This window comes from Equus asinus, chromosome 13, assembly GCF_041296235.1.
Source record: "Equus asinus isolate D_3611 breed Donkey chromosome 13, EquAss-T2T_v2, whole genome shotgun sequence".
Classification (NCBI taxonomy): Eukaryota; Metazoa; Chordata; class Mammalia; order Perissodactyla; family Equidae; genus Equus; species Equus asinus.
The window spans coordinates 30,591,074-30,613,167 of NC_091802.1; the positions used below are offsets into that span (position 1 = coordinate 30,591,074).

Below are 22,094 nucleotides of genomic sequence, written 5' to 3' on the forward strand. Positions count from 1 at the left end.
CAGGAGACAGAGAATGTGTGTGTGCACTTGTAGGAAGATGGGCAGAAATCTGACTTTCTGCTGAGTTTCTTGTTCAGGGTGAATAGAGGCCTTAAATATGTGAAATTGAGAGAAATATAAATTCAAACATATTTAAAACTTTAAAGTTATCCACCAGTAACACAGCAAGAAGATGTTGAATGCTCAATTTACTATAGGAAAATTTTTTGATCAAGCAAATAGGGGAAGCAAAAAACCCCCCCACCAATTAGAAAACATAATAGGAAAATGAACTTAATGGCAAATAACATTGCAACAATGATCACAAAAAAACCAGTTAAATTCACCTATTAAGAGACTGTCTGAATTTCACTAAAAAAAAAAAAAAAAATCCAGCAATGTGTTTATAAGCCACCCATCTAAAGTTAAATGACAGAGAAAAAGGATGTACAATTCAAAACAAAAAGCACCAAACAGGATACCAAAGATATTTTACGTTGATGAGAAAATACCATCCATGAGCTTTTTCAAATTAAGCAACATATAACTGAAACTTATAAAAGAAGCTAAGAAAAACAGGAAAACATGACAATACCAGAATCATTTAATGTACTTTTCTTAGAAATGGACAGATAATACAGACCAAAAAAAACGAGGGAGAGGGCAAGAAAGAAAAACAAGAGATTTTAATACTTCACAAGCCCAATTTAATAGATTACATAAAACTTTATACCAAACCAATAATATGCATTATTTTAAATTGTTGATAGAACATCTGCCATGATCCCCTCCCCCCAAAATCATTCTCAAGTTCATCTGGAAAAACAAATGTGCAAGAGAACCTAGAACTTTGTGATAAGATAAGAACATAGATGTAAGGCTGTTGGTTTGGGTGTGGTGACCCATGGGGTAGCCTAGTCCCATGCCGGCCAGTGTGGCAGCCCCTCCTGAGCCACCTGCGGCTGTTGAGCACCTGAGCTGCGGTTAGTCTGAAGAGACAGGCCGGAAGTATAAAATATGCACATGAGACTCCAAAGACTTAGTATGAAAATACTGTAAAATATCTCAGTAATATTTCTAATGTCCATTACATGTTGAAATGAGATACTGGGTTAAACAATTATCAAAATTAATTTCACCTGTTTCTTTCTCCTTTTTATTGAGGCTCCTAGAAAATTTTAAATTACACACATGGCTCATATTGTATTTCTATAGGACAGCGTTGATTGAGAAACAATCCAGACTTTCTATTTTTTGTTCATACCTTTTATGACACCTTCCAACGGAGACTTCGTTTTCCTTTTATTTCATCACAGATTTTAAAATGTTCACTCTTCAGTCTAGATCCTACAAGTTTCTCCCGGCTTTGTTTACATTCCTTAAATTTTAGCTTTTATATACGCAAAGTAATTAATCTCTCCTGTGATAGTGTTTTTCCCATTCTCAGTTCAAAACTTTCCTACGGGCTGATCATTTAACCACGGTGGCATTTATTTGGGGATGAGGAATGAGGCACAATCACCCCCAGGCTACTTCAGGGGAGCCGTGGTTAAGAGAACCCAGCACAGACAGCAGCCCAGCTCCGAGTCTCAGCTCCACTCCACCCAAAACCACCTTCTAACATCACCATCTTCCACGTCCGGCATCAATCCCTTCCCCTCTTGGGTGTCATGAGGACCAAGTATTACCTGTTAAACAGCATGGCGTTGGACACAGTGAGCTCTCCAGAACTCTAGCTATTAATCTTGTTCTATCTCAGGCCCATAATGGCTAGATGATGCCTCTAAGTGGCATCACTGAGGTTGTATGAGGTGTCGCAGTAGCTCCAAAACCCAGCCTCCACGCTGGCACCCTATGAGGACCGGCCACTCCTCTCGTACCTAGCAGGGCCCCAAGGACCAGAGGGGAAGTAGTCGACACAAACACCCGGATGAGTACAGGTTGGAAGCCCCCCTACCCAGCATCCCACCTCTCTCTCCTGCACCTGGACAGATCACCAAATCTCTCCAGCACCAGCTTCTCCCACGAGTTTTCAAACCACCCGCAAGCTGTCCCCTGCATGGCCCACAGGTAATTCAAAGAACATGTCTAAAATGTGTTCGCCCGGAGGGCCAACATCCAGAATGGTGGGGCTAGACTTCCATGAATCTGCTCCTCCGTCAAAGCAACAAGATTACTGGCAAAATGGTCCAAATCAACCTTTTCAGAACTCTGGAATAACCGAAGGCCCACAACAATCTGAGACAGAGTTTATTCAAAGAGTATGTGCCCTTCACCAACCTCAACTCGCTTTTCCTCCCGTATACACAAAACCTTGTTTAACGGACCCATCCTTGAAGGCTAACACTGTAAGACCCGAGACACCAGCAGCAGCCCACTTCCTCATCCTCACCGCCCTCCCCCGCCAGCCCGGGGGGGTTTTACCCAAGGATCCTGACCCTATCACTTGCTGCCCCAGGACCACCCCAGAGGAAGCCCCTCTCTCATCTGGACCATCCTGGCTTTGATCCACCATCCACCTCACCCATCCTCCTCCCTGCACCAGAATCCTGTGGTTCCCTCTGTTTAAAACCCCTCAATGGCTCCCAAAGATAAAGGACAAATCTGGACACCAAGCTTTGCGAGTTCTCCCCACACTAGTTTGAAGGCTCCCAAACACCTTTTTCTGCTCCAGCAAAGCCGAGTTGTACAGAAAAAGCTTCAACCTGGGTGTAACAAGACTTAGCCAAAGTCAATGACCAGCGGGACTTAGGGCTCCTAGCAGCTAAGACCACATAAGAGCAGGCTGTGGCCAATCTCCACACAAGCAGAGGACACTTCCACGATTTCACTTCATCACCTTATGGGGTGGGTACCATTATCTGATCCTCCAGATGAGGGAAACTGAGGCTTTTAAGCAGCAGGGAGAGTGGCTGCAGCTCTGTGGGAGGATGCCTTTAGCATGAAGGACCCTCAGGCTATCGCTGCTCTCTAGAGACCCCCGGAGGCCTGGGCCAAAGGGTCAGAGCCTGCCTTTAAGAGGAGGGACCGTTAAGTGAAGACTTTGTTCTGCTCTCACCATGCAGATAGATGCATTTTTACATCCCTCCTACCAATACAGTAGATTAAAAACTTCACAGACCTATTAAGAATGCACAGCCAAACAATTTTGGAAGCCTGGCTATTTGAGACATTCACTGGGGATAGCCAGGGGAAGCTCAGCTGCCACCTGGTGGGGCAAGGAGGGGAAACACCCGATGGACATTGCTGGCTAAACTTTATCTTCAACGAGCCATGGGTCTCCTTTAGACGGGCTCCTCCAAGCCCACCACACTCACAACTACCTCTTCACACCCACCCCCAATCTTTTTCACCATGGAAAAAATGTACTCAAAGCTATCATGTACACAGTTCAAGATTTATATAAGTTTAAGTGACTTATTTTAAATCGCACAATGCTGAAGCCAGTCTAAAAAAGAATCAAACGCACACCACTGCAAGGTAATTCAATGAGTTATTTTTTTTTAACAAATTTGTACAGCAAAACAGGAAAAAAAAAAAATCCCAGGATCAATCTACCCCATACAGTCGGCACGTCCAGTCTGCAGGAGCCACGGAGCCGAGCCCGTGGCAGGAGCTGGGATGGGCAGCTGTCCTCTGCAGAAGTAACTTCTGCTCACAGGTGACGTGGGCTGTGGAAAAATCTTGAGTTCCCTTTGTTCTCCAGTGTATCTTATACAAAATATTACATTTTTTTAAACACATATTTACAGAGTTTGCACAAATAGAAAATGGTTACAAATTACAACCAGGCTTGGCAAGATAACAGTTCCCTCCCTGACGGACCAAGGCCAGAGGCGTGACTGCCTGGTATCTACATATGCATTAAAAAGTCTGCCTTCTGAGAGACCTAGATGAAGTTTATAAAAACTGGTTAAACATCATAAATTCATTTACGTGAGCGGTATAAGTGATCGATACCAGTTAGTTAATTCATGTCTTGCTCCCTGAAGAAAGATTTTAAAGCAGAAGAAACCCTCTCGAGCAAGCAACACATTCCTTGGTCTGTCTGCTACAGCAGGTTTGGGTTTGGGTAGGGGAGGCGGGAAGGAATAAAGGGGAAATAGGACAATCTGGTTGAGATTGTTTTCTTCCACTTTTTTTTTTTAACAGCTTGGAACCAGGTTAAACCAACTGGCTTGTTAAACATCATCCTATGGCTTGAAGAGAACCCACCATTCCTTCCTTGTCTCAGAGACAAAATGTCTTAACGTGACTACAGTATGAAAAAAAGGACTTTCTGGGGAGGACAACGTTTGTTATTCTGATGTAAAGTCTTTGCCTTGAGTGCCAAGCCCAATTTCAACAGTGCAAAAAGGACTCCAGCAGCGGCTGTGAGGACGGGGTCAGAGGCTCGAGTAGTAGCTGTCTACCCACTGAGCAAGTCCTCGCTCCACCAGCGACCGGTTTATCAACACCACCTAGAAGACAAAGTCCCCTTGAGAGCTTTGCCCACGGCATCTCGGGGTCATTTCTCAAGGCAGCCTGGGCCCTTCCTCTCCCAGTCCCAGGCCACCACCACAGGCAACAGGCACAACAGCGGTGGGGGCATGACTCATTTTCTAGGCCAACAGGGGCGTTTACTTAAATGTCCTGTTGGCATGAGGGTAGGCTTTTCAATACACTGAAGAAATCTAAGTTTTAATACCATGGGATGGAGGGGAGGAAACCCAATGGACAGACGTCCAGAAAGGCCCACTGGTGTTTTACGATGCCATCACACCATTGTATAGTGCACCATCGCTGGCCTCTACTCATTAGATGACACTAGCGTCATCACCCCCAACTGTGGCAACCAAAAATGTCTCTGGCTATTGGACCAGTGCCCCCCAGGGGACATTTAGCATAGTTACATCCTCCGATTAGCTTACAAGGCAGCAATGGTAGAATTAATTCATTCCTGCTGGCCCATAACTTAGAAGGAAAAGAAGGACAGAACTTACTTCATCTCCAACCACACTCCATAGCTGAATCAGAGGAAGGCCATTCGGGCTGTAACTTGTCACCTGAAAAAACAAAACAAACAAAAAAACCCCAAGCATGTTTAGAAGCTACTCCATGCACCTCTCCTTAAAAACTGCCGGCCAGGGCTGGCCCGGTGGTGCAGTGGTTAAGTTTGTACACTCCGCTTCTCAGCGGCCCAGGGTTCACCAGTTCGGATCCCGGGTGTGGACATGGCACCACTTGGCACGCCATGCTGTGGTAGGCATCCCACATATAAAGTGGAGGAAGATAGGCATGGATGTTAGCTCAGGGCCAGCCTTCCTCAGCGAAAAGAGGAGGATTGGCAGCAGTTAGCTCAGGGCTAATCTTCCTCAAAAAAAAAAAAAAAAACACAACACAAAACTGCTGGCCAACCCAGGAAGAGGGAATGCAAAGGTCAGTTCCCGAGAAGACCAGATGCATGAAAAGCGAGGGCAGGAGGCACTGCCAAAGCTGGCAGGAGGCTCCTCAGACAGACTCTGTCCAGCCTGCCCCGCTCCCACCCGCCAGCCACACACCTGAGCCAGCAGGGCAGTGTTTCCTGTCATCTCGCTCATAGCTGCATCCGCCTCAGGTGAAAAGTGGTCGTCATCTTTAGAATGAGAAGGGAAAGTGACATTTAGATTCTCACTGAGGCAAAGCATTCTTGTCACACAACTTCCAGGAGTCTTCCAAGTAGAACGCTCCAGAAGCTGCCGTGGAACTGGAGAAGAGCCCAGGCCTCCACCTGAACACACTCAGGGTCCCTGCTACGTGCTACCTACCCACTGGGGAGAGAGGACCAAAGGACAGAAACTCTGCCTCCAATGCAAAGATCACCACCACCACTATTTGGGGGCTGATCACGTTGTCTGTGTTCTTCCACCGAATCAGTAACACCCCATGAGATAGCAGGTGTTATCCTCGCTTTACAAGGGGGAACAGAGACAAGGGTTGATGGCCGAAGGTCAACCAGCTCCCAGAGAGGTGAAGGTAGAAGTCAAATCCAGGCAGCTGGCCACACAGCCCAAGACGGGCAGTGACTCTACAGTGGGCAGAGCACTGAGACAGCGCTCTTCATAGATTATAAAAGTTACGTACAAGAACATGCTCACAGCAAGAGCTGGTAAGGATGGGAGAGGCAGGTTTATGAAGGTCTGGGAAAGGCTCATGAAGGAAGGAGTGTTTCAGCTGGGCCTGGACAGACTGTTGAGATGCACAGAAATAGAGAGGAAGGCTGGACAGGAGCAATAAAGGAAAATCAACAAAGCCTCTGCCCAGTGTTCTAGCCAACAGGACTCCAGCTAAACTGTGGTGTTTCTTATGCACTTTGTTGCTGTGGACAAGATCAAGATTAGAGAGGGCAGGGGCTGGCCTGGTGGCGCAGCAGTTAAGTTTGCACGTTCTGCTTCTCGGCGGCCCGGGGTTCGCCGGTTTGGATCCTGGGTATGGACATAGCACCGCTTGGCATGCCATGCTGTGGTAGGCGTCCCACGTACAAAGCAGAGGAAGATGGGCATGGATGTTAGCTCAGGGCCAGCCTTCCTCAGCAAAAAGAGGAGGATTGGCAGTAGTTAGCCCAGGGCTAATCTTCCTCAAAAAAAAGATTAGAGAGGGCAAACGTGGGGAGGGAAGAGAGTGGAATGAATGGACTGGTGCCTACAAATATGACCTAGGACACACCATGAATAGCCGCCACGTGATCACTGTCTACTACCAGTTGCTGGGTTAATGCAATTCCCTCAGCCACCCTGAAGAGGGGTGCTGCCCCATTTCCCAGAGGGCTAAATAACTTGCTCAGGATCGTACCACCAGTCCCCCTCCCTCTGGTGATGTGATCACAGTCCAAGACACCACATAGGTGAGTGTTAGGACGGTCCCCACAATGCCACCAGGGGCCAAGGCCCGGCTGAGCAGTGCTGTGGTCCTCAATGCCACCTCCAACCACAGGTGCAAAGACTCTCGGTCTCAATTACATTCTGGAATGTACCAGTATCAGAAGCCTCTCAAAGTTGGAGGCCTGGGTCAAGTCTAGAGCAGGGACCTGACAAGGGTGGTCCATGGACCAGCAGCACTGGCATCCCTGGAGAACTTGTTAGAAATGCAAGTTCTCGGGCCTCAGCCCAGAACCAGTCAATCAAACAGATAGAGGCAGCAATCTCTTAGCATAAGCCCTCCAGGTGAGAATGAGGGCCCCCAAAGAGAAAGGCCACCTCTCAACAAACAACTGCCTCCCCAGGCCAGAGGCCCCACCTGTTACCTGACAGGGGCATCACGCTGTCCAGAAGGACCTCTGCTCCCTGGAACGGCAGGGTCACAAAGTCAGACCTAGAAAGGCAAGAAAGAAGCACATTTAACATGGACTTGAAGGCTGACTCCCTCCAGCTGATATTTGCCTTCTGCTTAGCGCCGTGACCCCCACAACCCAGGATGAAGTGAAGCATGTGACGGGCAGCAGGCCACAGCGCCCGGCACGCCAGAATGCAGCCCGCCAGCCCTGCTGCAGCCTGACCTCAGCGGCACTTCTCGCATCAAACTCCCAGAAAGAAGCCTGCTTCCCTTTGCTGTGTGACACTGGGGGGACTCCCTCCACGAGACAGGCCTTTCTAGCTCAGCTTGGCTGAGGTGAACAATGGAGTCTGTTAACATCAGACTCTGCTCAAAGAGAGTAGGCAGCAGGCGGGGGAATTAACTCGTGCCCCAGGCTTGGAGGACTGAGCCGGCTGTGCAGAAATCACACATCCCCCAACAGGCAGGCCCCATGACTGTCTGCCTGAGGGGTCTCGACTCACCGGATTTGCCGGAGCACGTCCACTTTCACTCTCTTATAGCCGCCGTAGTCCACGTAGCGAATCTCGACTTCGTTGGTCTCCTCGTAGGAGGCTACCACTTGGGCTCGCCACCAGGCACCATCCAGACCAGGGGCAGCACAGATGACCGTTACTACAGGGCAGGAGGAAAGTGTGTGGACACGCCTGGCCCAGGGCAGGGCAACAAGGGTCACGCCGGTCAATGCTACCCACCTCCCCACGTTCCTTCTCAGAAGCCTGCACCTTCACAGGGCAAAGGAACGGCAAGGAGTCCCCAAAGCCTCCAAGAGCCAAGACTGGCCAATGGAAGGACCCGGACATGTGACATTCAGCCCAGCATCTATGTGCTGCCCAGAAAGCTATCCAGACCAAAAAGCACGCATCCACATGTATTTACTCTGAAACTTTCCGAAGCCTGAGATGAATGCAGATTAACTGAAATAAACCAAGTAAAATCCAAAACTCAGGGACTGGGGACTTGAGAGAAAGTCCCAGAAAGAATCAAGAACCCCAAGTGCAGCAGATCTCAGGGGCCTGGTATCTCAAGGGTGCTCCAGCCCATGACAACTCAGAAGTTGATCAGAAGGGGACTCCCAGGCCTAGAGCCCACTTCTTCTAGCCTTGGCTTCAGGAAGGTGCTGAGGGCACTGATGCCCTGGGGAGCCAGTAAGGCTGGAGAACAAGTGCCCCAATGGTCACCAACCCTACCCTGGGGCAGGACAGAGGGAACCATGGGGTGAGGTCACCCAGTAGTGCCCTCAGCAGCTGCCCCAGGCCAGTGGGGATGAGGGCCTGTGAGACACAGCCCACCACACTGTGTCCTGACCCTGACCCCTGGTGCAGTCACCTCTTGGACTCCAGTTTGGTCTTTACTGCTGGGTTGAGGCAACATTAGAAAATCTGATGAAAACTAAATCCTTATTTCTCCAAAGGAAAAAACCATAACAATGCTACAGATAATGTCAAACATTTTCCTAATGCCTGGAAGCCCACTGGGGGGCTCCAGGTTAGGATTCCCTGATGGGGTGGGTGGAGAGATGTCCTGACATTCAATTCTTGCTAACAAGGACAACAAGGATCATAGTGACAAATGACAGGCTCAGGAGTGCAACTGGGTTCAGATTCCAGCTCCTGCTCAGTTGTCACTCAGGCAAGTCACTTGCCTTCAGAGGCTCAGTTTTCTCATCTGTCAAATGGAGAGAGCCAACCCACCACAGGGGTCTGCTGCTCTTAGGGAGCTTCTACGGGAACCAGCATCTGCACCAGGTACTTAACACATAATACAGTATCCAACCCCAATTCCTGGAACAAGTGGGCATCAGGCCCATTCAACAGGTAAGTGGCACAGTTGGGATCTGAATCCATGCGTCAATATTCCACTCCAACCCATCTGTCAACCAATGGAAACACCAGCTTGGGCTAGCAGGACAATCAGTCTGGAGAAACTCCAAACCAATGGTAAGAGCTCAAGGATGCTATTCCCACAAAGGATCCCAGAATGGCCTCCTCCAGTCAAGAGCAAGGGCAGAACAGGCCACCCCAATGCTTCTCCCCCTGGCCTGGCCAGAGCCCAGCACTCCCCTCTGACTCCCAGGGCAGCACTCACTTTCCACTGGGGTGGGCAAGGTAGGGATTCCAGGCTGGGAGTAGCAGAGGTACATCTGCTGGTCCAGGCTGCGCAGCGCGTGGAAGGTAGGGTGCGTGTGCTGCTGCACAAACAGGTGCCCAGCATTGACCTGGTTGACCACGATCACCTCCACAGTGATGCCGTCGGGGAGCATGAGCTGCAGAGAAGGGGAGGGGGCAGTGGGCACTGCAGCAACCTTTCTCAGGTCTGGGAGAAGCCCCGAGGCCCCAGCGTATCTTTCAAAAGGCCATGGCAACCCAAAGAAACCCAGATGGTAGAGGGTCAAGGAAAACTACTGTAGCCATGGAAAGTGTGTGACACCACTGGAGCCCTTGTCCTGCAATACCACGAGCAACCACCAGAGGCGGCCTCATCTCAGGGTGGTAGGAAGGCTGTCAAGAGCCAGCTGTTAATGGAGGGTTGGGGTAGGGACCTGCTGGCTTGGGCCAGGGCCACAAACCAGAGCTTCCCTTGCCCCCACCTCTTTTGATGAGTCAGTAACATCCAGGGAGGGCAATCAGGAATGAGGTGGCCACTGAGAACAAAGTACCCGAGAAAAAGAGGTGGGCAGGCCTCACACCCTGCAGGCAGCTCCTTTGGGCCTGCAGCTGACCCCAGGAGCTTCAGGTTTGACAGCATCTCTCTACTCTGCCTTTCTGCTGGCAAGGGTCCATTGTCAAGGTCTGCAACAGTCTGAGCTGTATTTGCTCTTCTCTACACTCCACAGACACCCTTCTAACTCATTCCTACTCTAGGATTTGCAAAGTAGGTTTGCTCAGTGGCCAGGCCTCACATTAAAGGCCCTAAAAGAAGCCAAGACTGGTTCCTAGAAGTCTTGTTCTTAGACGCCAGTTTTGCTGATGCTAAGCTACAGGCAACACACAGGGCGACTAGACACAACAGGGCTTCTAGTCCACTTTCCAATCAGGTGGCCCCAAGAAGTGTCCTGGCCTCCGCCCCTGCCCCAACGCTGCTGGTTGAGGCATCTGGGATCTCCTCCCCAGTCCCACCAAGCCACACAGAGAACAAGGGAAGGAAGCCTTACCAACCACTCAATGATTTAGAAATAGAGAGTGGGCCTGGGGCCAAGCCTTCTGCAAAAAACCCTGATTCCGAAGGGAAGCATGGAGTGGGGTTCAGTTCCCAAACATCCATCCCTTCCCCCAAAGCACAAGGGTCTTTGGAGGTGAAGATACAGAACCAAAAGGTCAACCGTCCTGAACAAAGGTCAGGGAGGCAGCTTTCTTGAAGCAGCACGTTCAGCCCACTTGTGTGAAATGCAGTGGTCTTTGGCCTACAGAACCCTTCAATTCTATTCCCAATGAGATGAGGCCCTAAAAGGGCTGGAGGCACGCCGCAGGATATGAGTGGCAGGCCCCAAAAGACCCTGCAGCCCCCAGCACACAGCGGGCCCCGAGATGTCAGCCTTTCCTCCTGCCAAACTCCCAGGACAACCTCCAAAGAGCCAGCTGGCTTCTGGGGCCTCGGGGGGATTCCTTCTCCTTTATAATCTAGGTACGTCCTGTGAAGAGGGAAGGGGAAGGGAATCCTTCACCAGGGCCACCACCACACCCGCTCATCAGGGAAAAAGGAACATGACGACCCATTACAAGCCCATCCAAGCCCACAATGGTGGGTCTGATCCAGGCCTCAGAGGTGTTAGACTGTGACTCTGGACACGCTGTGGAGTCCCATGCCAGTCTGGACACACCATGTCCCCCTGGATGGACTATAACCCTTTCTAGGCAAATGCCTTGAAAACACAAAGGGTGCCCAGGCGGCAGAGCCAGGGGCAAGGGGTCCTTCAAGTAGGGACAGAGAGGCCTCTGGTTTCCTACCAGCATTCCAGCCCTGATCCTGACCCCAGAGAACACAGGCCAGAAGAGGAAATGACCGGAGGTCAGAGCTGAGAGGACACTGGCATCAATGAGCTCTTGGCCTTGTTGGCCCATGGTCTTGGGAGTTTCTTGTTTTGGGTAGGATGGGGGAAAGGAGTATCGGAAGTCCTGGTTCCCCAGGAGCATGCTCACCCAGGAAGTCATTGGGAGAGAAGGCAGTGCCAGTGAAGGCAGTGGGGGAGCGTAGATATTGGTGAGGTTCAGTTCCTTGAACTTCTTCCCAATCAAGTTCAGTGCTTTGTCTACATGATGCTGAGAGCCTAAATGGGGGTGGAAGCAGGACACAGTCACAGTGGGTACGACAAATTCTGCAAAACCAAACTCAGGCACACTCCCCATCCTTCAGGACTTTTCCTAGAGTTCACGTACATCTTTAAGGTGCCAAAATGCCAAGTTTTGCCTTAGGAAGATAGGCCTCTAAAGGGGCTTCAAACCCACTGACCTTTCAAACAATACATCTGCTGTTGTGACCCGTGCTTTGAATGCAACAGGAGGCAAGGAGATGGGCAAGACTTGGCCCTCATTGACCAGAGGGGACACATTTCTGCTCTGTGATGGAGCCATGTGGGGCAGGGGGTACTATAAACCTAGGACCCCTGGCCCTCCGTCCGAGTGCCCTTGCCTCTCCTTGCCTCAAGCACCTAAACTGGAGACAAGGGCTGAAGGGAAGACACCCAGTGCTCCCTCCACCTGGGTGAGCAGGGTTTTCTACTCAGAGGCTTAGAGGCCACCAGGGGAGCAACTGAGGCTCAGACGGCTTTACATTTCAAGGAAGAAAACCAAACACAGGGCAGCAGCGGCCCCTGACCTTCTATGTGGCAGATCTGGATGTTCTGGGTGTAAGGCAGGGTTGAGATGTAGATCTTGGCACCAGATGTTTGCTTCAGAAAACTCACATACCGTCCCTGCTTGCCAATTAGCCGACCGACTAGGTGCTTCCAGAGAGAAAGAAAGAGATATGAGAGTTAACGAGAAACCAATTGCCTATATTCCCAAAGACCTGCGTCTGTTTGACACAAGGGCAAGTTCAAACATTATTAAAGGTTAACATGTCAGCACTCATTTGCCAGGCACTGTTCTAAGCACTCACATTTACTCATAGTACCTATGAAACAGAAACCTTTGTCACCATTTTACAGATGAGGAAACAAGCCCAGAGAGACTAAGTAACTCGCCCAAGCTCACACAGCTACGAAGCAGTTATACTAGGCAGTCTGGCTCCAGGACCAGGCAGTTCCCGTTTCATCCCCGACAGCACGATCCAAATCCAGACAGCTGCGAAGGCAGCATCTTCTCTTCCCAAATCCACACTATGAGATGTTTCCCCAGCACAAGGGCCGACTTACAACTCCTGCATCTCTTCCAGTATACTCAGGTCCAAAGACAAAGGGGCTCAATTTGAAAATAAAGGTCCAAGAAAGAACCCTTGGGCTCCTGCTGCCAAGTGACAGCAGGCTGGAGCCTTCAGAACACAAGGGCCAGCAGACCAGAGTTCAAGGCGGACAGAAGCAGCCAAACTTAGCCATGACGTAAGAGGAGCTCTGAAATAATCCCCAACGACCCCACCCCAGCAGAGCCACCAGGGCCGTAGTCCCTCGGCACCCAGAGCTGCCTGGATGTGCCCTTTGCAACCACTGTAGGAGAAGAGTATAGGATCACTCACTCTCAGGGTCACTGGGGGAGGGAACAACCGAGGGAGCCAGCATCCCGGGTCACAGCAGCCCGCATGACCCAGAGTTCAAACCCAGCCAAGCCTCTGCCGCAGCAGGGAGCTAAATGCCCCCAGAGATTGCAATTATTTCTGAGCCCCAGAGATAAACATCAAGTTCAAGCTAGCAAGTTGTAAGTTAGAACAGCAAGAAGCTAGAAACCGCTTAAGCACCCTGGAATTGGGGACCCGTGAAGTCAATTGACATTCACACAATGAATAATGCAGTTAAAATTACATTTTCAAAGAATAACACAGGGAAATTAAATTGTTAAATATTTAAAAGCATTAATTAAAGCAACAATATCAGTTTTGTTTAAAAACCACAGGGTGCAAGAGGAGGAGGAAATAAAAGTCTTCGCACTCTCAGGGGTAGGATTCGAGCTGATTTTTATTTTCTTCCTACATTTCTATGCTTTTCAAGTTCTCTAGAATTTGGATTTACGCTGTGCTTAATTAGAACTACACTCTGCCTTGGAGAGCTTGAGCAGAGCACAGTGAAGGGACTCCTGGCCGGCCCACGTCCTCAGTCTGGTCTTTGTCGGCATCTCCAAACAGATCTGAGCCTGAGCACACAGGGGAAAAGCCCCAGGGGAGGCAGGCAGGCCTGTGAGTTGGAAGAGGACAAGAACAGGACACCCCTGATGGCAGCGGGGGGAACTCCCTTCTGCAGGCAGCTCTGCGAACCCTGCAAAGTGTGGCGTTCCCTTTCCTCCAGCCTCTGGCTCACTCAGGGGCTTCTTCTGGATTGCTGTCCCTCCCTCGGACCCCACCCCACAAACCTGATGACTCTGGCCTCCAGGGAACTGTGAGCTGGCAGCTCTTACCTTTGGCACCTCAATCTCCCAGATGATGAGGTCGACCTTGTTAGGAGTGGAGCCTGCCTGGGCATTCTGGAAACCGTCCGTCTTCCTGAGGCCGCAGCAGCCATCCACCGAATCCATGCTGTTCCCGTCCGAACCTGCAGGGGAGGAAGCAGCAGACACAGACACACAGACACGGGCTCAGAGCAGTTAATAATGCACAACTTCCAAACTCACGCTCCCGGGAGTCCCCCGCCCCACGCCCCCTCCTCAAGCTTGGCAGGTGACTGTCAAGTCACAGTCTAGAAGGCTCAGAACAACCCCAATGAAAGGAGGACTGGGGGTGTAGATACACCTAATTTTAGCCTGTCACTTACAGTCCCACTTGCTTAATTGGCAGCCACACCCAGCCACAGCTGCTGGAGCAGAGACAAGTGGTGAACTGGGAAGAAAGACGCTGGCCCAGGAAGGAGAGTCCATGGCATGGGGGAGGGGACAGGCCAACAGGTCCACACGGTCCCAGAAGCCAGGTATTTGCTGCAGCCCTCCACGAAGGCCAACCAGTCACAGCTGGTCCACACCCTTCCAGCTATGCCAGCCCCTCAGACGAGGGGTCCCCAGTCCCAAAGGCCCCAGGCCTGGGCTAATGGGCAGTGGCCTTCAGCCACGCCGAGCTACGTAGCGTTCTCCCTTGCTCTCATCCGGATCAGGGCCCTGCCAGAAGGGGATGAGGGAAGCCCTCCCTTCCCTCTGCTCAGGCCTGACTTGTGCAACTCTGAATGCTCTTCCGGGCTCATGGCGGGTCTTAACCCCCGGTCAGAGACGGAGCTGAAGCTCATTCCCAAGGGGACAGAGTGGGAAGCAGGGCGCTGGCACCCACTTAGCAGCTCCACTCTCTCTCAGGAGTGTGCCAAAGGGACTAGCACAGAAAAACAGGGGCCAGACCAGCTTAAGAAAAGTGGCTGCAGCTTAAATATGGACGACTCAATTGCCAGAAATAGATCACTCCTGAGATTCTACTAATTGGGTTATTTTCCACATGTTTCTCCAAACCCTGGATGTGATCATTTGCCAGGCAATCCATGTGCTGGCTGGATGCAGAGGAGTAAGGCTTAGATGAATTCCACTCCCAGCTAAGGAAGAGTCACCTTCAAAGTGACCTCCTCCCTCCACACCAGGGATGGGCTTCAGGCAGGGAGAACCACCCCTCCTTAGGGCAGCCACTTAGCCAGCCTGCTAGACACAGAAGCAGGCTGACAGGCGCTCCGCTCACACACAGCCCCAGCCTCTGCCCGACAGAACAGGGCTGGCTGATACCTGCCACCCCAACAACACCTAGGGGTGGCTCAGACCACACCGGGACTGCAGCGGGTTGCACTCAAAGGCCAGGTTCTGCTCAGCTGGGTGGTCCCTAGACTACCCGAAGTTTCAACTTCCTCACACACAAGGCAAGGCTACTGTGAGAATGCGCGGAAGGCACGAGCCTGGAGCTTGGCGCGAGTGAGCGCTTGGTGAATGGAGCTCCCAGGCTTCCATCTGCCATCCCCACGCCTCCCCACCCACCACCTCGGCTCGGTGCAGTCACAGCCTCTGCTCCTGCAAGGCCAGAACTCAGATGCCTTCCACCCATCAGAGTAGCTACTACAATCAACCTAGAGTTGGCAGGATGAGGCTGAGGGGCTTGTGAATTAGCTGAGGGGCAATAGACAAAGGGAAACTCCTTTATTCTTAAAAGATTTTCACCAATTTTAAGATGCTTTTTTTTTTAAGAAAAAACATTTTAACATCTCTGAAGTTAGGGTGCACCTTACAGTCTCTGGTCTTCTATACCATAATCAGCAGCATTTATTTCTCTTTTAGTGGTACATAAAACAGCAGCGTCTTAATCAATAGCATCTTAGAGATTACAAAAAGCAGTGTGTGGTACACACAAGATGCTGCTGAAGTACTAACGCTCCCAGGCTTTCTGGAGTTGAAATGGTAGGGAACGGCTCCAGGGCAACAAGCCAGAGACCTCTGCAGGAACTGCATGGCCTCTTTCTATGAGATAAACGAAAATACCCCGGGGTAGCTGAGAAACCAGGGTCAGGAGCTGCTGACCTGTACGTTAGCGGTCTGAACTGTCTACGCTGGGGTCAGCACTCGAAAAACCCAGTGGACACTTCGTTACCAAATTACCCCTCTTTTTCCCGGGGTGGGTGGAGCTGCAGCTGCACAGAAAGAAAGTGGCTGAGGCTGTCTGCGAAGGAGGAGCTGACAACAACAAGGCGGGAAGCATGAGCCTCCCGCAAGTACTCAATTCAAAGCTGGGGCCATTCTCTGGGCACTTACCCGGAAAGAGCTTCTGGAGAAGGAAAGCAGGTGAAGACGTGGGAACAAGCACATGATTAAAAGGAAATAAACCATTAAAAAAGCTCACACCCATTCTTGGTACTCAAGGGAATTAAAGCTAAGGCTGCCTCTCCATTAAGAGGTTTAAAAGAGAGAACGAGGCACACATAGGTTCACTGGTGAAGCCACCTGCGAGCTGGTTCCTTCGGAAGGGCTGGGGAGGGTCACTGGCTGCTGAATCAAGTTACAGCTCCCATGGCTTTGGGGTTCAGCGTAGCCTAACTTCCCAGTTACCCACCAGCTCTATGCTGTACCCAACTTTCTGCAGGCCAGCTGGGACAGAGTTGAAGAGACCATTACTGGAGAAGTAGAGAGGGAGAGGCAGACCAGCACCCTTTCCCTATGGAATAAAGGGACACCACCCCCGGTCCTCTAAGTGAGGACCACCCAAGACCCTCCTACCTCCCGAATGATCTGCTTCCGCATCCACAGGCCATCCATCCTCAGTCCCCAAGTCTGACAACTCTCCCTTCAGCACCCCATTACTGAAGGGTACAGTACTTTCTGGCAGCGGCGGGGTGATGGCCTTGTCCCTGGGGCTCAAGTTGGTCTCAGCACAAGAGTCTTCGAGCCCTGAAGTGCTGACAGAATCTGAGCACTGCCCAGAGGAGGCCACTGAAGTCGGGCCACCCTGGCAGTTGTCGGACATGCAGGTGACACAGCCCGCATCTTCCACCAGGACATTCGCCTCGTCTAGCGACTCTCTGGGGAGGGTGGCCGATGGTGGGCAGGGGGCCAGGGAGATGTGGTATGCGGAGCTCTTTGGCTTCCCATCCTTAGTGGGGCTGGACAGAGGGCTGGTCAGGCAGCTCACATAGGTCTTTGGTGGTGACAGGTCCTCTGCCGGCAGGCCTGGAGAGGGCAGGGCAGCGTCTGACGGGCCTGTGGCTGCCTCTGCTGTGGCCAGAGTGGGCTCCCCGGCATCTTGCCCCAGGGAGGTTTTCTGGCTGACCAGGGCACAGCTCTCCTCCTTCTGCCCTTGGAGCTGACCAGCTGAAGCCTGATACACCCGACCTGCAATCTTGCCCATCGTGGTGGCCAGCACTTCTTCAGTTGCCTCCACGATCACTTTGGAGATGATCTCGAAGGCAGCCTGCTCAATCTTCTCATTTTTATCCAACGTCTCTTCTTTGCGCAGTTCTCCTGTGAAGTCTCCATCCCGAGCTCTGCCACCTCTGACCTGGGGTGCCGGCGTCTCATCATCCTTCGCCAGCTCCACATGAGCTGACTTGAAGCTACTCAACAACTTCCCTGCTGCATCCTCCTCCACCGGGGGCGGGCTGCTCTTCCCTTCCTCTCCCCCTCCTCCCAAGGGAGCTGGGCCGGGAGCCTTGCCGTTCTGCAATTCAGAGCCATGCTCCTGGGACAACATACCTTCTTCCGGCAAGTTTTCTCCCAACACTGCGTCACCAGTGCCTTCGGCCCCGCCTGTCTCTCTTGCCTTCTCTCCGAGGCCAAGCTTCTCAGTGGGGGCTGCGCCACCTTGCTGGCCCCGCCCTGCTGTCCTGCTGAAAGTGGACTCTCGCTTACATGCCTCAACTGCTTCATGGGGGAACAGAACACCCTTCAGGGATGGAGAGGGACACTCTGGAGGAACAGACTTGGCTTCATCACCCGTCAGGGCTAGTTCTACCCTTGTACTGTCGTCTTTGCGCATTCCCGGTCGAAATCTCATGTCCGTGGCATTAGGAAGGCTGCCTGAGGACTCTGATCTGCGACAGGCTGGATGCACCCGCAGCAAGGCTGGGGGCTCCGTGGAAGGACTGCTCGCGGTGGACAGCTCCTTCTCTGGCGGCTGTGTGACGCTGGGGGGTGTGGACACTACTCCAGGGCAGGCGTCTTCCCCAGGGAGTGGTTCACTGAGGGCAGGGTCCGGCCTCAGCTCCACGGCACTGGCCTCCACCTGTTCGTCATGGCTGCTAATATGCTCTTTTTTACGAGAGAAAAACCACCACCAGCCGAGGAGCGCCAGCATTCCAGGCAACGCCAAGGGGAAAAGCGAACGGAACTGGATGGCCATCCTGCAGGCTTGAAGCAATTACACCTGGGGGAACAGGAGGAGAGGAGAGAGGGATGCTGTGAGAGTCACCCGGGAGGATCCTGATGCGAGTGCATGGGAAAGACAACCGACAGGTGTGCTTTCCCTCTCCCTGCCCCCAAACGAGCGCCCCCCCTCTGTTCACACCCACGACTCTGCGTGATCTGCTGGAGGAGGGTGGGCAGGAAGAGACACCTCCCCCTTCTGCTTCCTCATCCACGCACACTCCCGTGAAACAAGCTGAGACTTCTCTTGAATCCAACTCCCTTTCTTCATCACTTCTCGACACCAAATTCTCCCTATTTTCTCCCAAGGGGCAAGTTATGTTTAAAGATTTAGTTCTCTAAACTCCCAGAACACTTATCTATTCAGGTGACATTGGAGCATTTTTAAACACCCATGGAATCAACACATACACATGTCCCTCATATGTACCCACAAGATCATGAGTCAATGAAGCAGCAGTTACACAGTAATAAAGAACCAGAACAAGGGATGAATACGATTTTTTAAAGGATAAAGGGATGCTCCAGGGTGAGGAACCAGCAAAACACACACAGTGGCATGGAGACAGAGGTCATGCTCAGACACTCAAGTTGTTTAGTGGGCTAGAAGAGGGTCCTGGAGTCTGGACTTCATCAGTAGGCAACAGAGAACGAGCGTAGGTCTGCAAGGCTTACACACCAAACTACATTTCCAGGTGATTCTGGGAGCAGAAAGGAGCGAAAGGTACCTGGAGACCTAAGTCAGTCAGATCCAGGCAAGGAGAAACAATAAGGGCCTAGAAGAAGGCAGTAGACACGTAAAGGAGATAGAAAACTCAATTTTCTTCATCTTAAGGTGGAGACACATCTCATAAAGAATGTTTGGCACAAGGATTAGTTGAGATATGTATTAAGTGCTTCACAAAGCAGAGTTAGCTCTCATTAGAGGTATGTGATGGACTTACTCTAGAATCCTTGTATTCAGGCCCTCCCACGCCAGCAAATTTTATTCTGTCTGCAAAAATAATGTCTTCTTAAAACCAAAAATCAGGGGCCAGCCCAGTGGCACAGCAGTTAAGTGCACACGTTCCACTTCGGCGGCCCAGGGTTCGCCAGTTCAGATCCCAGGTGTGGACATGGCACCGGTTGGCACGCCATGCTGTGGCAGGCATCCCACATATAAAGTAGAGGAAGATGAGCACGGATATTAGCTCAGGGCCAGTCTTTCTCAGCAAAAAGAGGAGGATTGGCAGCAGTTAGCTCAGGGCTAATCTTCCTCAAAAAAAAAAAAGACTGGCACCTGAGCTAACATCTGTTGCCAATCTTTTTTTTCCTTCTTCTCCCCAAAGCCCCCCCGGTACATAGTTGTATATTCAAGTTGTGAGTGCCTCTGGTTGTGCTATGCAAGATGCCGCCTCAGCATGGCCTGATGAGCGGTGCCATGTCCGCGCCCAGGATCCCAACCGGTGAAACCCTGGGCCACTGAAGCAGAGGACGCGAACTTAACCACTTGGCCACTGGGCTGCCCTGGAATGTATTACCATCTTAAAGGTTAAAGTAACTCAAGGTCATACAGCCAAGGGACTGGAACTCATATTCTGCCTCACATTAAATCCAGAACCCGCTAATTAATGGGTCTGTGGGGACGAGGCATTGTATGAACCAAGAAAAGGGGAAGTTTGTACTGCTCGTAAAACTTTATGACCATACCCTATGACCCAGAAGTCTCACACCCCGAATCTTTTCCAAAAAGAAAAAACAGCTCTGCACAGGCAGAGGTCCATATATAAGGAGGTCCTCGGGGGCGGCATCTGAAACAATTCAGAGGAATCACTGCTGAATAGATTACAGAACGCATGGACACACCAGTGTTGGAAAGGGAAGCTGATCTCACGCACTGACATGGGAAAACTGCTGTGAAACAGAAAATGAAAGCTGTAGACCATGTGTGTGTGTGATGTCTACGTCCACATAATGCCAGGGGAAACTGAGGAGGATGCACACCAAGCCTCTCAGTGTTGGAGAGGGGAAGGTTGGCACACTGATCTGGTAACCCACAACCTTGCTGACCTCATTCAGCAGTTCGAATAGCTTCTTCTTATCTGCGAATAGAGATGGTCTTCATTTTTCCTTTCAGAAAGAGAGATTTTTAATTTCTCTAACAGTGGTTCTCCAACTCGGCTGCACATTAGCCCCACTTGGGAAGGTTTAAAATCCCAAGGCAGCACCCAGACCCATTAAATCAGAATCTGAGGGTGACGCCTGGGCAGCGGGTTTTTTAACCCCGGTGATTCCAAAGAGCCGTTAAGTTGGAGAATCACTGTTCTGCAACAACTTGCACACCCCAAAAGAGTGTAGATTATAGGAGATTGGCTTTATGTTCAATGTCTTTCACGTAAAAAAAACAAAAATTGAGAAGGCAAAGAGGCTATGGGGGGAAGGGGCTCTCAGAAGGCAGCACGCACCTGATGGGGCCTCTTGTCGGGAGATCAAGTCCCACCAACAGGTCGCACGCAACAGGAGTGGGGCTGGGGCCTGAACCTAGGCTTTCTCCTCGTCAGTAAATTTAGGTTGATTCCTTATTAACTAGGCAATCCCATTTCAGCAGAGTTCATAGTCGTGACTACCAGAGTATTGCAGCAATTCTCTGATCTCAGAAAAAGAGGAAAAGGAATGGGGGACAAACAAAGAAAAAGAATCCTCTGTCTGAATGACCCACAGGCAGCAGTCTCCCCTTTACACACCAAGGGCCCAGGATCACAGACTTAATTAGGTGTGCACGTGTGTGTGTAATGGGCAGAGTTGCTACCCAAGACACAAACTGCCTCTCAGAACAGCTGGGAGAGTCCCTCATCCCACTGCCCCTTTGAAACTAAGGGCTGATCCCAGGGGTTCTGCCCCTCCAGCAGTTGCCCCCTCCCCCCTCAGAACTTGGCTCTACTACTGTAAGAAGGCAGAGGCCCAGGACTCAGACATACCTTCCAGTCTGGCTTTGGTCCTTACCCCAAGAGATCCACACCATAACCCAGACCTGGCCCACATATTAGTGCCACGCCCCCTCCGCCCCCTCTACCACCCTCCCACCCCCCTCCTCCACTTTCATCTGTTCTGTTCCCAGTCCTAGTTCACACTGACACAGAACCAGCTGCCTGGGGCCACAACACAGGCTCCCTGCCTGCTGCTCCGTAGCTCACGGGCACACTGCTGCCACCCACCTTCCCAGCCCAGCTTGCTCCCAAGAGACCGAGGCTCTAAGCCCCGAGACCCATGATCTACAGCCCCCTACAGACAGGTAGCTGTAACTACTCAGCTAATTACAGCTCAGGAAGCACTGTTTCTGCACCATTTCCAAGCCAGATACCCCCTGCTGTTGTGCCGGGAGGGCCCCCTAGAAGGCGTTTAATACTGCTACCCTGAGGCCACGTCACTCAACCCGCGAAATCCTGAATGTCCCACCTGGATCCCCAGTGCCCACGGCCCACCACTCAGACTAGAGCTGAGAGACTCTAAGCTGAGAACTAGGAGCCACTGCTTCTATGCGGTAAGAGCAGCTCCGGGCAAAGCCTTCCTGCCCATGACTGCCTCCAGGGACAGGGACTGCCTGACTCGGACTTGGAGTGCTCTGAGAAGAGAGGTCTGAGATCCCCAGATGGGGGGGAAGACATGGTTCATTCTTTCCCTGCTGTCAGGGGACCATGATTAGTGACACGAGCCATCTCCACCAAGGACAGAGCCAAGTGGCCCTAGGATTAGAGGCCGCTCCACCCAAAGGCGGCATGTTCACGGAGCCCAGCTGGGTTCTGCTAAGGGCGCCGGGTGCCTGGAGGCGCCTCACTGGGAACTCTGGGTGACCGA

The 22,094-nt window shown here is 51.4% G+C and overlaps 1 protein-coding gene across 4 annotated transcripts in view; it reads right to left on the reverse strand.

The window, feature by feature from the left end:
* Nucleotides 1-3,455: 3,455 nt before the first annotated feature.
* Nucleotides 3,456-22,094, reverse strand: part of AKAP1 (A-kinase anchoring protein 1) — a 33,028-nt gene continuing 14,389 nt past the window's right edge. For all 4 annotated transcript variants that reach the window (XM_014851814.3, XM_070482948.1, XM_070482949.1 and 1 more), the window contains exons 2-11: nucleotides 16,620-18,261; nucleotides 13,851-13,984; nucleotides 12,124-12,250; nucleotides 11,448-11,575; nucleotides 9,397-9,574; nucleotides 7,773-7,923; nucleotides 7,241-7,308; nucleotides 5,520-5,593; nucleotides 4,962-5,024; nucleotides 3,456-4,439 (exon numbers count right to left, since the gene is read on the reverse strand). In XM_014851814.3, the coding sequence (XP_014707300.1) occupies nucleotides 4,365-4,439; nucleotides 4,962-5,024; nucleotides 5,520-5,593; nucleotides 7,241-7,308; nucleotides 7,773-7,923; nucleotides 9,397-9,574; nucleotides 11,448-11,575; nucleotides 12,124-12,250; nucleotides 13,851-13,984; nucleotides 16,620-18,237 (2,616 nt within the window). In that variant the 5' untranslated portion in view covers nucleotides 18,238-18,261 and the 3' untranslated portion in view covers nucleotides 3,456-4,364. The remainder of the gene's footprint in view (nucleotides 4,440-4,961; nucleotides 5,025-5,519; nucleotides 5,594-7,240; nucleotides 7,309-7,772; nucleotides 7,924-9,396; nucleotides 9,575-11,447; nucleotides 11,576-12,123; nucleotides 12,251-13,850; nucleotides 13,985-16,619; nucleotides 18,262-22,094) is intronic.